The sequence below is a fragment of the Tachyglossus aculeatus genome, chromosome 11 (genome assembly GCF_015852505.1).
Source record: "Tachyglossus aculeatus isolate mTacAcu1 chromosome 11, mTacAcu1.pri, whole genome shotgun sequence".
Lineage (NCBI taxonomy): Eukaryota > Metazoa > Chordata > Mammalia > Monotremata > Tachyglossidae > Tachyglossus > Tachyglossus aculeatus.
Window position 1 is genome coordinate 33,005,836 of NC_052076.1, and position 17,522 is coordinate 33,023,357.

A 17,522-nucleotide genomic window follows, 5' to 3' on the forward strand; every position below is an offset into this window, starting at 1 on the left:
AGACAGCCGACGTGCTGGTCGGGGGTGAGTTGGGCCCCTGATCCTTCTTCCCCCATCCCCGCAACGGTCCTTCCCCCCTCAGCCGCTGACACCACCCATCATCATCATCATCAATCGTATTTATTGAGCGCTTACTGTGTGCAGAGCACTGTACTAAGCGCTTGGGAAGTACAAGTTGGTAACATACAGAGACAGTCCCTACCCAGCAGTGGGCTCACGGTCTAAAAGGTGGGCCGCCTCCCTCCCCGAGCGTCTCCGTGTGGCTGTGACGTTGAGCCGAGGCGGCCTTGTCAGATGCTCCACATTTCCTGTGTGGGCCTCAGAATCGCACCCTCCCCGTGGGTCCCGGGCACCTGCAAATGGTGAGTCTTTCAGTCCCCCATAGCTAGAGAGGAGAAGACCCCCCAAGGGGCCCTCGCCCACAGCTCTGAAGGGATCCTCCTGTTCTCCCACCCACCCGCTTGTCTTTCAGACGAAATAAAACCTCGGCTCGGCAGATCGAGGAGTGAAACCAAGATGGGACCGAGGACTTTCTGGGCAGTGCTGGGAATCTGGCTCATGGCAGGTGAGCTAAGCGCCTCTTTAAGGATAAATAGCTACACTGGGCACCACCCCCAGCTCTGAGGAAACCAATATCAACCTCCCTGGAGACTCGTGAGGACCCTTGAAGATCGTAGGAAACGCAGATGGGTTCTGGGGGGCGGACAGGGCTGGGGGCAGAATCCAGTTGGGATGAGGGGGATGAACCTGGGAAAAGTTCAGAGCCGGGCCCAGGTTGGAATAAGAAAGAGGGAAGGCACCCTCTGGGCTCTCAATCACCTCAGCCCCCCCAAGACCATAGACCCACAGACTCCCGTCCCCTCGGGTTCTCTGTCCCGCAATAGCAGGGTGAGTCTGCCTGTAAAATGAAGGCTGAGACAAAATGGCCACCAGGCTCCCTTCCTCTCTGAACGGGCTTCCTGCCACAGAGCAACTGAGGCAGCATCTGGGCCCCTGCTCTGCCCCTTTGGGTGTTTGGAGGACAAGGAGGATGGAAGAGAAGACCCCCAACCCCCTCCCTGGCCTACTCCACTGCTCGGAGACCTGCTCATCCGCGGGATCCTCATTCAATTGCGGTCTTTATAACAAACTCCTATATGACAAAATCAGCTAAATTGCCAAGCTTAAAAGTTTAAAAGGACAAAGAACTCCCGTAAAGTCCTCCTAAATCAGTGCTTCTGCTGGGTCTGAAAGAAAGGGGGTGTAATTATCTAGATTATTTTTGGCCTGTAATATCTAGGTAAGTGAGGCCATGACATAACCGGTTAGTTTGCCCGGGGGGACCCCAGGATGTTTCCAGAGTGTAGGAACAGAAGTTTCTTGGAGATTGGGAGGGGATACACGATGTAAAATGCAGTATCTCCCTCGCTCTCTATCCAGGATGGGGAGAGGGGAAAATGGGGATCCAGCCCCTCACAGAGTTTACTTTATACTTTTTTCTCCATTTTTTTTTACAGCCAGGGGTGTCTGGAGCCAAGGTGAGAGAGTTTTTCTTTTTCTTCTATCAATCAATCAATCAATTGTATTTATTAAGTACTTACTGTGTGCAGAGCACTGTACTAAGTGTTTGGGAGAGTACAATATAACAGAGCTGATTTTGATATCAACAAAGCATCCATCTCTCCCCTCCTCTCCTCCGTCCCGTCTCCACCCTCTGCGCCTCCTTCAATTTCCCCTCCAAAGGGACTATTTATAAGAATTGATGGGAAGCAGGGGAAGATTATCAATCTTTCAGTGGTATATTTTGAGCACATTCAATGTGCAGAGCACTTGGGAGAATACAGAGCAACAGAATTAGAGGATACGTTCCCTGCCCATACCAAACTTACAGTCTAGACTATTAGTGGAAAAGAGCATGGGAGGAGTCAGAGGACCTGGCTTCTAATCCCAGCTCTGCCACCTGTCTGCTGTGTGACCTTGGGCCAGTCGCTTAACTTCCCTGTGCCTCAGTCACCTAGTCTGTCAAATGGGGACTAAAGCTCTGAGCCTCATAATAATAATAGTAACAATAATGGTATTTGTTAAGCGCTTACTATGTGCCAAGCACTGTTCTAAGCACTGGGGTAGATACAAGGTAATCAGGTTGTCCCTCTTGGGGCTCACAGTCTTAATCCCCATTTTACAGATGAGGTAACTGAGGCACGGAGAAGTTAAGTGACTTGCCCAAGGTCACACTGCAGACAAGTGGAGGAGCTGGGACTGGAAGCCACGACCTCTGACTCCCAAGGCCATGCTCTTTCCACTAAGCCACGCATTCATTCATTCATTCAATCGTATTTATTGAGCGCTTACTGTGTGCAGAGCACTGTACTAAGCGCTTGGGAAGTACAAGTTGGCAACATATAGGGACGTTCCCTACCCAACAGCGGGCTCACAGTCTAGAAGACGCATAAGGGACACTGACCGTGTCCAGCCTGATTATTTTGTATCTACCCCAGCACTTGGTACAATGTATGGCACACAGTAAGTGCTTAATAAATAGCAATAAAAAAAATCTCTTCCTCTGCTCTCTCCCATCTACTGTGCCCCCAAATTTCCCTCCCTTGGGACAAGCTCTTTGCCCAGAAGAGAGACCCAGGAGCAACGGAAGGCTGGGACACACCCCGAAACTCCTCCAAGTGAATGAAATGCATTCACTGAAGCAGAATTATTGAGTGCTTACTGTGTGCAAAGCACTGTACTAAGCAGTTGGGAGAGTATAATGATAAACAGTCACATTCCATGCCCACAGTGAGCTTTCTGTTAGAATCTAGAGGGGAACCAAAAGCCAGTGGCCTCAGTGTCCACATGCTGAGAAGCAGTGTGGCTCAGTGGAAAGAGCCCAGGCTTGGGAGTCCGAAGTCATGGGTTCAAATCCTGGCTCCGCCACTTGTCAGCTGTGTGATCTTGGGCAAGCCACTTCACTTCTCTGGGCCTCAGTTCCCTCATCTGAAAAATGGGGATGAAGACTGGGAGCCCCCCGTGGGACAGCCTGTATCCCCCAAGCTCTTAGAACAGTGCTTTGCACCTAGTAAGTGCTTAACAAATACCATCATTATTATTATTATGCTGGCGGGCCCTTGATTGGGTGTGGAACTGGGAGCCTGAGGGTGAGAGTCTGCATGGGAGCCCTGTTGTCTTACTATTTTCCTTCTCCATTTCCAGAGGGTGACGAATTAGGAGAAGAGAAAAACACTGGTGAGAAATTCCTGTTCCTTTTCTTGAACCCTTCGTGAGAGAGCACAGTGAGCAGGGTCCGGACGGCTGAAACTGACCTCTAATCATCAATCAGTCAATCAATCATGCTTATTGAGCACTTACTCTGGGCAGAGCACCGTACTAAGTGCTTGAAGAAAACACTAGAATAACAAGACGTGATCCCTGCCCTCAAGGAGCTTACAATCTAGCAGGGGAGTCGGGCGTAAAAATATATTACGGGAAAGGAGGAAGCAACCAAGTTCAAAGATATGGACGTAATTTCTGTGGGGCTGAGAGTGACAAGGAATGAGTTCCTAACTTGATTATGTTGTGTCTACCCCAGCGCTTAGAACTGTGCTTGACACAGATATTATTATTATGAATGTTACTATTATTAATAATAATAATAATCGAAAAGCAGCATGCCCTAGTGGATAGAATACGGGCCTGGAAGCCAGAAGGATCGATGCTCTAATCCTGGTTCCACCACTTGTCTGCTGCATTACCTTGGGCGTGTCATTTAACTTTTCTGTGCCTCAGTTACCTCATCTATAAAATGGAATTAAGACCATGAGCCCCATGTAGGGCATGGACTATGTCCAACCTGATTATCTTGTATTCACCCCAGATCTTCATACAGTGCCTGGTCCATAGTAAATGTTTAACAAATGCCATATAACAATTATAGTAATAATAATAAGTGCTTAGGGGGTGACGATTAAAGTCCATAGGGGAGGCAGTAGAGAGGGAAATAGGGATGGAAGCTGAAAGATTAGTAAAGAAAGGACTCCTGGAAAAGATGTGATTTTAGAAAGGTTTTGAAGATGGGGAGAGTAGGGTCTGGCAGATGTGAAAGAGGAGGGAATCCCAGGCAGGAGGAAGGCCCTGAGCAAAAAGTCAGAAGTAAGGGAGAAGAAAGCGAGGCACGGTGCATAGGTTGGCATTGGAAGAGTGACTTGAGAGGGCTGGGTTGTAATGGGAAAGGAGCAAGGATAGGGGAGACTTAGGGGAAGAGCTGATTAAGTGCCTTAAAGCCAATGGTCAGGAGTTTCTGTTTGATGTGGAGAGGGATGGGCAGCCACTGGAGGTTTTTGAAGAGTGAAGAAACTATGCAGAATGAAGTTCTAGAAAAATGATCCAGGCAGTAAAGTACAGTGGAAAGGGGAGAGAATGGAATCGGGGAGATCAGCCAGGAGCCTGATGCAGTAATCGAGTTGAACTATGACAACTACTTGGACCAAAATGGTGGCAGTTTGGATGGAGAGGAAGGGGCAGATTCTGGAAATGTTGCGAAGAAAGAACTGACAGGATTTGGCGACCGACTGAATGTACGGGCCGAAGAGAGAGTGCAGTCAAGGATAATGCCGAGGTTGCAGGCTTGGGAAACAGGGCAGATGGTCATGTTGACAACAGTAATGGGAAAGTAATGGGGCGGAGAGCGATTGGCAGGGGAGATGAGTTCAGTTTGGGAGAGACCGAACTTGAGGTGCCGGTGGGACATCCAAGTAGAGATGTCCCGGAGATAGGAGGAAATGTGAGATTGCCAAGAAGAAGACAGGCCAAAGGCTAGTGAGGTAGATTTGGAAGTCATCCAAAAAGAGATGGTAGTTGGAATCATGGAAGCGGATAAGCTCCAAGAAAGTAAGTGTGGAGGAGACCCAGAACTGAGCCTTGAGGAACCCCCATAGTTGGGAGACAAAGGAAGAGTGAACAAAAGAGATGGAGAAGGAGAAGCCATAGCAATAGGAGAGAACCAGGAGAGGACAGCATCAAAGAAGACAAGGTTAGGTAGCGTTTCCAGGAGAAAGGGATGATCCGCAGTGTCCAAGGCTGATGAACGGTCAAGAAGGACTTGGATAGGGTAAAGTTCATTAGATTTGGCAAGAAGAAAGGCATTAGTGACCTTGGAAAGAGCGGTTTCGGTGGAAAGAAGGGGCCGGAAGCTGGATTACAGAGGTTCGAAGAGGGAGTTGGAGGAGAGGAAATGGAGGCAGCAGGTGTAAACAACTTTTCCAAAGAGTTTGGTTAGGGATTGTAGGAAAGAGATGGAATGACAGCTAGATGGAGAGATGGGATCGAGGGAGGGATTTTTTAGGATAGGAGATTCGTGGGTGTGTTTGAAAGCAGAGGGGAAGGATCCACTGGAGAATGAGTGCTTGAAAATGGCGATTAGGGTGGGAAGAAGAGTCAGAGCATATGATTTAATAAGTTGTGAAGGGATGGGGTTGGAGACCCAGGTAGAGGGGGGAAGATTTCAAAAGCAGGCAGGAGATCTCCTTCTGAGAGATGTCCAGGAAGGATGAAAGAGTAGACGGGGGGTAGGAGGGAGCTGGAGAGATAAAGGAGAGTTTGAGTGGGGTTCATGTTGGTTTCAATTTTGTCAGTAAATCAATTAATCAATCAATTGTATTAACTGAGCTCTTACCATATGCAGATCATTGCTCTAATCACTTGGGAGAGTACAGTATAACAGAGTTGGTAGACACATTCCCTGTCCACAATGAGTTTATAATCTAGAGAAGCAGCATGGCTCACTGGAAAGAGCATGGGCTTTGGGGTCAGAGGTCGTGGGTTTGAATCCCAGCTCTTCCGCATGTCTGCTGTGTGATGTTGGGCAAGTCACTTAACTTCTCTGAGCCTCAGTTACCTCATCTGAAAAATGGGGATGATGACTGTGAGCCCCGCGCAGGACAACCTCATCACCTTGTATCCCCCCAGTGCTTAGAACAGTGCTTTGCACATAGTAAGCACTTAACAAATGCCATTATTATTATTATTATAGGATGGCTAGGTCATTAGGGGAGAGAGAAAGGCGATGCAGAGGTATTGGATTTTAAGAAGGGGGTTAAAAGACAGGAATAGTTGATGCTAACAGTGGGCATGGGAGTGTTGTTGGGCAGAGGAGAGGGTGGCAGAGTTGTAACAGGTGATGATGAATTAGAGATGGACGAGGTGGCCCTCGTGCCTGGATTTCTGCCACCAGCACTCCGCAGCACAAGCGCGTGTAAGCAGAAGGAAGCCCGCTGTGGAGGCGATCCAGGCCTGGGGTTGGTGCTGTGAGCCGGACATGGTCGATTGAAAGAAATGCCCCGGGGTGGGTGGAAAAGAGCCCGGGGGTCCGGGGAGAGGCACTTCTGGGATCACCACGAATTGGGGGAGAAGCAGCCAAGGCAAGGCAGCAAGCACTGTGGGATCCCAAGGCATAAGAGTCCAGTCAGCCAGCCAGGGCCCTTATTTCCCAGGGTTCAAAGGGAGGATAATAATAATAATAATAATAATAATAATAATAATGGCATTTGTTAAGCGCTTACTCTGTGCAAAGCACTGTTCTAAGCACTGGGGGGATACAAGGTGATCAGGTTGTCCCACGTGGGGCTCACAGTCATCATCCCCATTTTACAGATGAGGTAACTGAGGCTCCGAGAAGTTAAGTGACTTGCCCAAGGTCACACAGCAGATGTGGCAGAGCCAGGACTGGAGCTGAGGATTCTGGGAGTTCCCTTTGCCCCTTACCCCTATGAAATCCTCCACTTCCTGGTTTCCCATACCCAAGAGCCTCTTCTTTTAAACAGATGTCTATCTGAGCCCACTGTTGGGTAGGGACGGTCTCTATGTGTTGCCAACTTGTACTTCCCAAGCGCTTGGTACAGTGCTCTGCACACAGTAAGCACTCAATAAATACGATTGATGATGATGATGATGATGATGGTTCTTTTCCTTTGCTAACCCTCCACCCCTCCACCTCATTCCTTCCACCCCCAATCAGGAACCTCCTTCTCCTCACCCTTTCCTCTCCCTTCCCTCCTCCCCAGTCCACCTCCTCAATCATTAGAGCTCCCCAGGCCCCACTATAATAATAACAATATAATCATCATGATGGTATTCGTTAAGCGTTTACTATGTGCCAAGCACTGTTCTAAGCACTGGGGTAGATACGAGGTAATCAGGTTGTCCCACGTGGGGTTTACAGTCCTAATCCCCATTTTCCAGACGAGGGAACTGAGACACAGAGAAGTTAAGTGCCTTGGCCAAAGTCACACAGCTGACAAGCAGCGGAGCCGGGATTAGAAATCATGACCTCTGACTCGCAAGCCCGGGCTCTTTCCGCTAAACCACGTTTACTTACTTTGCTGTCTGTCTCCCCGCTTCTGGACTGTGAGCCTACTGTGGGCAGGGATTGTCTCTCTTTGTTGCTGAATTGGACTTTCCAAGCATTCAGTACGTGCTCTGCACACAGTAAGCGCTTAATAAATATGATGAAATGAATCTATAAGTTCCCCAACGCCTCTCCCTTCCTCTACACCCACCAATTATCTGCACCCCCAATCCCGCCAACCAGAATTCTCCAGACCATCACCCTCCCTTCCGTCAGGTAAGGGAAAGATATCTCGAACCCAAATTGGTCGATGAGCCGATGGATATCCCCGAACATCCAGTTGGCTCCCAGGTCTCACGGTGGGATGTCATTCATTCATTCATTCATTCAATCCTATTTATTGAGCGCTTACTGCGTGCAGAGCACTGTACTAAGCCCTCTTTACCTGATGGACATGCTGTCTGATTTCTCTTGTCTCTCCTAGTTGTCATACCCTTCTTTGATGTCTCCATCTCGGGGACCACAGTCACCATTACTTGTCCCAAGAACGAAAGAAGCGTAAAGTGGATCAAAGCCCCAGAAAAGGCGCGGGAGATAGGTGACAATACCGTGGTGGTGGAAAATTTTTCTGAGGTTGAACACAGTGGACTTTATCGTTGTGAAGTTGATCAACAAATATACGATCTGTACCTCAGAGCCAGAGGTAATGAGGCGCCAGAAAGGGGAAGGGAGGGGACCGCTGCGGCTGGGGTCACCTGCAGATTGGCCAAAGGGTCAGGGGTCTCCGGGGATCCGATCCCTCCCTTCTTCCCACCCCTCCCCGCCACCACTCCATTCCTCCCCGCTTTTCCCTCACCCCAGGACAGGCCTCTGCCCCCCAAGCCGTGGCCCACCCCGGCCTCTGGCTCACTCCGGCCTCGTCCCTGCAGTGTGTGAGATGTGCGTGGAGGTGGACCTGCTGTCCGTGGCCGGGATCGTCGTGGGGGACGTCCTGGTCACGCTGGGCGTGCTAGTGCTGGTGTACTACTGGAGCAAGAGCCGCAAGGGCCAGGCCACCGGGCGGGGAGCCGGAACCACTGGAAGGCCCAGGGGTGAGTGCCCGCGGGCCCCCGACACCCAGGGGGAAGGGGGCTGCTGATTATCCAGATTGGTCCCCAGTAGGGGAGAGGAGAGGAACATGGTGAGCGGGGAGAGAGATGGGGGGTAGGGAAGGAGACTTCTGACTGGACAGAGGGCTGCGGGGAGGTGGTGGGGTGAAGGGAGAGGAGGAATGGGGTACAGAAAGTGACAGGACCACTGCCGAGGGGGGGGGCGGTGAGACCTCCCTCACAGGAAACCTGCCCTTCCACCACTGCAGGACCAACCAAAGAGCGACCCCCGCCCGTCCCCAGCCCGGACTATGAGGTAACGGTGTGCAGGGGGTCAAAGGGAAGTTTTCCCAGGGTGGGGTAGCCCTCGTGCCTGTCCAGCGGCCCAGCCCGGCTGGACGTGGCCACTCTGGGCTGGGAAAAGTTCGGGCAGGAATCTCCTGGCCGAGGGCAGGGGGTCTGGGGCAGTAGGGTTGCCCAAAGCAGGGAAGGGGCCGAACAAGTCTCTCAAATCCTCTCCCGTCAGTCAGTGCAACTCACCTCTCCTCCTTCCCCATCTGTTTCCCACCCCCACCCCAGCCCATCCGGAAGGGGCAACGCGACGTGTACTCCGGCCTGAACCAGAGGGGAATCTGAAGTTGCCTGGATCCGGCCGCCTGGTCTGGGATTCCTGCTTTTCCCCCGGCCCCTGCCCGGCCCCCACAAAGTCGGCCGGCCTCCACCCACCATGGGGACTGGCTACCACAAAGTTCAATACATTTCCCCCATCCCTGGGGGGGCCTGTGGAGCCAGTGCCCAACCTGGGCTGCTCCAGGCAGAAAAGTCCCTGCTTCGACCAGTGTTCCTTATCCCTACTGCTGTCCACTTCCATTTCTTTCTCTTTTCTTCTCTCTCTCTCTCTCTCTATCTCTCTTCCCACCCCACCCCCCCGCTCAGCGGTTTGGGGGAAAGGGAAGAAGAGTTCCCTGTCACCTTCACCCATAACATTGGTCCATGGGTTTTCTGGTTCCTCTCATTCCAACCCTCGGGCCCCTCCACTCCCCTCCTGCTGCTCCCTGGCACTGAGAAAATTCATTAAAGGGTGTTTGGCTGAAAACTGCTCCTCTGAGTTGTCCTTCCTCTGCACCCCCACCCCACCGCATCACCCCAAGGCCTCTTGGGCTGGGTCTTGGGCTGAGTCACCTGCTGGGTGCGTCACTACGAATTTTTGGGTTTTTTATGGAATTTATTAAGCGCTTACTATGTTCCGGGCACTGTACTAAGCACTTGGGAGAGTACAATATAACAAAAAAACAGATATATTCCCTGCCCACTACAAGCTCACAGTCTAGAGGGGGAGACAGACATTAATATAAATAATTAAATTACAGATACATACATAAATTAGAGATATGTACGTATTTCATTCATTCATTCAATCGTATTTATTGAGCACTTCCTATTCATTCATTCATTCATTCAATTGTATTTATTGAGCCCTTACTATTCAGAGAAGCAGCATGGCTCAGTCGAAAGAGCCTGGGCTTTGGAGTCAGAGGTCATGGGTTCGAATCCCGCCTCTACCATATGTCTGCTGTGTGACCTTGGGCAAGTCACTTAACTTCTCAGAGCCTCAGTTACCTCATCTGTAAAATGGGGATGATGAGTGTAAGCCCCACGCAGGCCAACCTGATCACCTTGTATCCCCCCAGCGCTTAGAACAGTGCTTTGCACATAGTAAGCGCTTAACAAATGCCATTATTGTTATTATTATTCATTCATTCAATCATATTTATTGAGCCCTTACTATGTGCAGAGCACTGTACTAAGCGCTTGGGAAGTACAAGTTGGCAATGTATAGAGATGGTCCCTACCCACCAATGGGCTCACAGTCTAGAAGGGGGACAACAAAAGGGGGACAACAAAACAAAACATGTGGACAGGTGTCAAATCATCAGAACAAATAGAATTAAAGCTAGATGCACATCTTTAACAAAATAAATAGAATAGTAAATATGTACAAGTAAAATAAGTAGAGTAATACATCTGTACAAACATATATACAGGTGCTGTGGGGAGGGGAAGGAGGTAGGGCTGGGGGGATGGGGAGGAGGAAAGGAAAAAGGGGGCTCAGTCTGGGAAGGCCTCCTGGAGGAGGTGAGCTCTCAGTAGGGCTTTGAAGGGAGGAAGAGAGCTAGCTTGGCGCATGTGTGGCGGAAGGCCATTCCGGGCCAGGGGGAGGACGTGGGCCGGGGGTCGACGGCGGCACAGGCAAGAACGAGGCCCCGTGAGGAGGTTACGTATCCCACACGGGGCTCACAGAATTAATCCCCATTTTACAGGTGAGGGAACTGAGGTGCAGAGAAGTTAAATAACCTGTCCAAAGTCACACAGAGGGCAAGTGGCAGAGCCGGGAGTAATAATAATAATAATAATGATGGTATTTGTTAAGCGCTTACTATGAGCAAAGCACTGTTCTAAGCGCTGGGGAAGATACAAGGTTATCAGGTTGTCCCACATGGGGCTCACAGTCTTAGTCCCCATTTTCCAGATGAGGGAACTGAGGCCCAGAGAAGTGAAGTGACTTGCCCAAAGCCACACAGCTGACAAGTGGCAGAGCTGGGATTCGGTCCCATGACCTCTGACCCCAAAGCCCATGATCTTTCCACTAAGCCACAGCTAGAACCTAGGTCCTTCTGAGTCCCAGGCCCGGGCTGTAGCCACCAGGCCATATCCTGCCGTGACCAACCTGAACCCTTGCTGGCTGGGGTTGTGCGGGGGGGAAGTGTGTCCTTTTGAGCAAAGTGTGGGGCTGCCTGGGGGCTGCTCCAGGACTGAGAGAAGCAGGGGTGGGGGAAGGGGAAATCCGTTTCTCAGCTGCGCTAGGCCTTTAAAACGAACCCTAACCACTACAAAACACCAGAGTCGAGGGGGTTGGGAGCCCCGAAAAGGGCGGGTGACCTCAATCTTCTGCCCCAACTTAGCAGCCAGTTACATTTGTGCCACCCCCCTCAGTCAATCAATCAATCAGTCGTATTTATTGAGCGCTTACTGTGTGCAGAGCACTGGACTAAGCGCTCGGGAAGTCCAAGTTGGCAACATAGAGAGACAGTCCCTACCCAACAGTGGGCTCACAGTCTAAAAACAACCACCTTCCATCCTGGTCTCCCTCCCACCTCCATGTGGGCAAAGAGCCCCTGCCCAGCCTGGAAACTGGGCCTGCCTTCAGGTGTGGGACGGAACAATAATAATAATAGTATTTGTTAAGCGCTTACTATGTGCAAAGCACTGTTCTAAGCGCTGGGGAGGTTACAAGGTGGTCAGGTTGTACCACAAGGGGGGCTAACAGTCTTCATCCCCATTTTACAGATGAGGGAACGGGGACACAGAGAAGCTAAGTGACTTGCTCAAAGTCACCCAGCTAACAGTTGGCAGGGCCGGGATTCGAACCCGTGACCTCTGACTCCAAAGCCCGGGCTCTTTCCACTGAGCCACGTGACAGAAGATGTGGGGATTGGAGGACACTGAAGGGTCTTAGGGCCCAGGCTGCCAGGGTGGGAGGGCAAGGTACTTCACTTCTCTGGGCCTCAGTTCCCTCATCTGTAAAATGGGGATGAAGACTGTGAGCCCCCCGTGGGACAACCTGATCACCTTGTAACCTCCCCAGCGCTTAGAACAGTGCTTTGCACATAGTAAGCGCTTAACAAATGCCATCATTATTATTAATGGTTAGAGCATGGGCCAGAGAGTCTTTCTGATCCCTTCTGGGGTTCTAATCCCAGCTCTACCGCTTGTCTGCTGTGTGACTGTGGGCAAGTCCCTTAACTTCTCTGTGCCTCAGTTCTCTCACCGTTAAAATGGGGATTAAACACTGTGAGCCCCCCGTGGGACAACCTGATCACCTTGTAACCGCCCCAGCGCTCAGAACAGTGCTTTGCACATAGTAAGCACTTAATAACTTCTAGACTGTGAGCCCACTGTTGGGTAGGGACCGTCTCTATATGTTGCCATCTTGTACTTCCCAAGCGCTTAGTACAGTGCTCTGCACACAGTAAGCTCTCAATAATACAATTGAATGAATGAATGAATGAATGCAATCATTATTATTATTATTGTCTGGGCCTCAATCAATTAATCTAACTAATCTAGTTAGTTTCAGTTTCAGTTAGATTACTTAGATTAGAGGATTAGTTTCAGTTAGAGAAGCAGCATGGCTCAGTGGAAAGAGCACGGGCTTTGGAGTCAGAGGTCATGGGTTCGAATCCCAACTCCGCCACATGTCTGCTGTGTTACCTTGGGCAAGTCACTTAACTTCTCTGAGCCTCAGTTACCTCATCTGTAAAATGGGGATTACGACCGTGAGCCCCACGTGGGACAACCTGATCACCTTTTCTTCTAGACTGTGAGCCCGCTGTTGGGTAGGGACCGTCTCTATATGTTGCCAACTTGGACTTCCCAAGCGCTTAGGACAGTGCTCTGCACACAGTAAGCGCTCAATAAATACGAATGATTGATTACCTCATCTGTAAAATGGGGATTAAGACCGTGAGCCCCACGTGGGACATGGACTGTGTCCAACCTGATTATCCAGTACCTACCCCAGTGCCTGGTATGTAGTAAGCACTTAACAAATTCCATTTTTTAAAAAATGGGAAGGGATTTAGGGGCCGGACTGACAGGTGGTGGGGAAGGAGGGCACCGAAGTTTGGACCGAAAGGATCTCGGGGACTCGACCAGGGGAGTGAGAGGAAAAAATGCCGCCTTCTGAATGGAAAGCCGGGAAATGAGCAGCGGCTCAGTGGGAGAGGTCAGCCAGATGGAGTCCAGTCTATAGGTCCAGCCACTATAGACTGGCCCACCGCTGAAAGGACAGAAGCAGCCGTAGTGATGCTATTTATTGGTGCCCACTGGATGCAATGCACTGTATGAAACGCGGGAAAGTAGAAGATGGAGAAGATGGATAGAAGATTGGCTCAGTGGAAACAGCTTGGGCTTTAGAGTCAGAGGTCATGGGTTCAAATCCCGGCTCCGCCACTTGTCCGCTGTGTGACTTTGGGCAAGTCACTTCACTTCTCTGGGCCACAGTTCCCTAAAATGGGGATTAATAATAATAATAATAATAATAATGACATTTATTAAGCGCTTACTATGTGCAGAGCACTGTTCTAAGCGCTGGGGAATTTACAAGGTGATCAGGTTGTCCCCCCGTGGGGCTCACAGTGTTAATCCCCATTTTCCAGATGAGGTAACTGAGGCCCGGAGAAGTTAAGTGACTTGCCCAAAGTCACGCAGCTGACAATGGGCAGAGGCGGGATTCGAACCCACGACCTCTGCCTCCAAAGCCCGGGCTCTTTCCGCTGAGCCACGCTGTGAGCCACGCTGTGAGCCCCACGTGGGCCAACATGATTACCTTGCATCTACCCCAGTGCTTAGAACAGTGCTTTGCACATAGTAAGCGCTTAATAAATGCCATCATTATTATGGAGAAGTGATATATGGCCTGTTCACACCCGGCTTACATGCACGAGTATTTGTATTTGGGGTTTTTTTTTGATAGCATTTATTAAGCGCTTACTCTGCACAAAGCACTGTTCTAAGCGCTGGGGAGGTTACAAGGTGATCAGGTGGTCTCACAGGGGGCTCACAGTCTTCATCCCCATTTTACAGATGAGGGAACTGAGGCCCAGAGAAGTGAATACAAGTACATATTTGCGAAGAAAATAATTACAATCAAGAGGCCAACAGCCCCGCTCCCCACAACCCCAGCCCGTCGGCCTGCCCTTGATGTTGTCGTCTCCCACGCTCACCCTGCAGCGGGCCCGGAAACGCTCAGCCTCGGCCCCCACCCTGTCCCACTCTGCCTCTGTTGGGGTTTGGGAGGGAGGAAACCGGGTGGGGGAAGAGCGGGAGTCAATCAATCCATCAATCGTATTTATTGAGCGCTTACTGTGTGCAGAGCACTGGACTAAGCACTTGGGAAGTCCAAGTTGGCAACATAGAGAGACAGTCCTTACCCCTGGGAGGGAGGAAACTGGGTGGGGGAAGAGCGGGAGTCAATCAATCCATCAATCGTATTTATTGAGCGCTTACTGTGTGCAGAGCACTGTACTAAGCACTTGGGAAGGACAAGTTGGCAACATAGAGAGACAGTCCCTACCCCTCCCCAGCAAAGCTCCCCTCATCACTGGTGCCCTGGCCCCAACCCTGCGTCATCCGGCACTGCCCAGCAGAATAATAATAATTATTATTGTATTGTATTATATTATATTATATTATATTATATTATATTATATTATATTATATTATATTATATTATATTATATTATATTATATTATATTATATTATATTATATTATATTATATTATATTATATTTTATATTATATTATATTGTATTGTATATTATATTATATTATATTATATTTTATATTATATTATATTATATTATATTATATTATATTATATTATATTATATTTTATATTATATTGTATTGTATTGTATTGTATATTATATTATATTATATTGTATTTTATATTATACTATATTGTATTATATTATATTGTAATTGTATTATATTATATTATATTATATTATATTATATTATATCATTATATTATATTATATTGTATTGTATTATATTATATTGTATTATATTATATATTATATTATATTATTATATTATGTGTGTTATATTGTAATATATTATATTATAAGAATTATTATATTGTAATTATTATATTAGAGAAGCAGCGTGGCTCAGTGGATAGAGCCCGGGCTTTGGAGTCAGAGGTCACGGGTTCAAGTCCCGGCTCCGCCACTTGTCAGCTGTGTGACTTGGGGCAAGTCACTTCACTTCTCTGGGCCTCAGTGACCTCATCTGGAAAATGGGGATGAAGACTGTGAGCCCCCCGTGGGACACCCTGATCACCTTGTAACCTCTCCAGCGCTTAGAACAGTGCTTTGCACATAGTAAGCACTTAATAAATGCCATTATTATTATTATGGCATTTATTTGCACATATTTATGCTATTTATTGTATTTGGTTAATTTGTTAATATGTTTGGTTTTGTTGTCTGGCTCCCCCTTCTAGACTGTGAGCCCGCTGTTGGGTAGGGACCGTCTCTAGATGTTGCCAACTTGGACTTCCCAAGCGCTTAGTACAAGTGCTCTGCACACAGTTAGGCGCTCAATAAAGACGATTGGATGACTGAATGAATGAATAAAATAAATAGAATAAATACACACAAGTAAAATAAATAAATAAATAAATAAATAAATAGATGGATAAGTAAATAAATAAATAAATAGATAGATAAGTAAATAAATAAATAGAGTAATAAATATGTACAAAGATCTCTGTTGAGAGGTCCCTTGGGGAGCTGGGACTAAGACTCCCAGAACACCTGCGTGCCCCCTGGAAATGAGCCTGAACCCACTTTGGGGTTGGTTAAAGGCGGACCGATAAGGTTGGACCCCCCCAAATTTCCTGGCACTCTAAGGGCTCTATGCCCTTATTATGTGCAAAGCACTGTCCTAAGCGCTGGGGAGGTTACAAAGTGATCCGGTTGTCCCACGGGGGGCTCACAGTCTTCATCCCCATTTTACAGATGAGGGAACTGAGGCACAGAGAATGATAATAATAATAATAATAGCATTTATTAAGCGCTTACTATGTGCAAAGCACTGTTCTAAGCCCTGGGGAGGTTACAAGGTGATCAGATTGTCCCACAGGGGGATCACAGTCTTAATCCCCATTTTACAGATGAGGGAACTGAGGCACAGAGAATAATAATAATAATAATGGCATTTATTAAGCGATTATTATGTGCAAAGCACTGTTCTAAGCACTGGAGAGGATACAGAGTGATCTGGTTGTCCCATGGGGGGGCTCCCAGTCTTAATCCCCATTTTACAGATGAGGGAACTGAGACACAAAGAATGATAATAATAATAATGATAATGGCATTTATTAAACGCTTACTACGTGCAAAGCACTGTTCTAAGCGCTGGGGAGGTTACAAGGTGATCAGGTTGTCCCACTGGGGGCTCACAGTCTTAATCCCCATTTTACAGATGAGGGAACTGAGGCACAGAGAATAATAATAATAATAATAATAATGGCATTTATTAAGCACTTATTATGTGCAAAGCACTGTTCTAAGCACTGGGGAGGATACAAAGTGATCCGGTTGTCCCACGGGGGGCTCACAGTCTTAATCCCCATTCATTCATTCATTCAATTGTATTTATTGAGCACTTACTGTGTGCAGAGCGCTTTATTAAGCGCTTGGGAAGTACAAGTTGACAACATATACAGTCCCTACCTACCCAGCAGTGGGCTCACAGTCTAGAAGTTCCCATTTTACAGATGAGGGAACTGAGACACAAAGAATGATAATAATAATAATAATAATGGTATTTATTAAGCGCTTACTATGTGCCAAGCACTGTTCTAAGCACCGGGGAGGTTACAAGGTGATCAGGTTGTCCCACGCGGGGCTCACGGTCTAGGAGGGGGACAGCCCCACGCTCAGACACCCAGCCCAACCCAGCCCAATGAGAAACTACGTGGCTCAGTGGAAAGAGCCCGGGCTTTGGAGTCAGAGGTCATGGGTTCAAATCCCGGCTCCGCCACTTGTCAGCTGAGTGACCTTGGGCTAGCCACTTAACTTCTCTGGGCCTCAGTTCCCTCATCTGTAAAATGGGGATGAAGAATGTGAGCCCCACGTGGGACAACCTGATTACCTTGTATCTACCCCAGTGCTTAGAACAGTGCTTGGCACACAGTAAGCGCTTTACAAATACCGACATTATTATTATTATTATTATTAACCCAGCCCCTGCCCCAGTCTTCCCAATCCAGGCCCACTCAGTCCCAGTCCAGCGCAACCCCCAGTCCCAGCCCCAGCCCGGTCCATCCCATCTCACTGAGATCTTCTAAACTGTGAGCCCACTGTTGGGTAGGGACCGTCTCTATATGTTGCCAAATTGTACTTCCCAAGCGCTTAGTACAGTGCTCTGCACACAGTAAGCGCTCAATAAATACGATTGATTGATTGATTGATTCTTTTAGACTGTGAGCCCACTGTTGGGTAGGGACTGTCTCTATGTGTTGCCAATTTGTGCTTCCCAAGTGCTTAGT

The 17,522-nt window shown here is 48.5% G+C and overlaps 1 protein-coding gene across 2 annotated transcripts; it reads left to right on the forward strand.

Moving 5' to 3' along the window:
* Positions 1-479: 479 nt before the first annotated feature.
* CD3E (CD3e molecule) lies at positions 480-9,500 on the forward strand. 2 transcript variants are annotated; one of them, XM_038754218.1, is made up of 7 exons: positions 480-565; positions 1,497-1,517; positions 3,184-3,216; positions 7,797-8,015; positions 8,242-8,403; positions 8,670-8,716; positions 8,980-9,500. In XM_038754218.1, the coding sequence occupies exons 1-7, from the start codon at positions 517-519 to the stop codon at positions 9,034-9,036; spliced, it is 588 nt and encodes a 195-aa protein (XP_038610146.1). In that variant the 5' UTR covers positions 480-516; the 3' UTR covers positions 9,037-9,500. The 2 variants fall into 2 exon arrangements, with proteins under 2 accessions (XP_038610146.1, XP_038610147.1); XM_038754219.1 differs by lacking the exon at positions 7,797-8,015.
* The last annotated feature ends 8,022 nt before the right edge of the window (positions 9,501-17,522 follow it).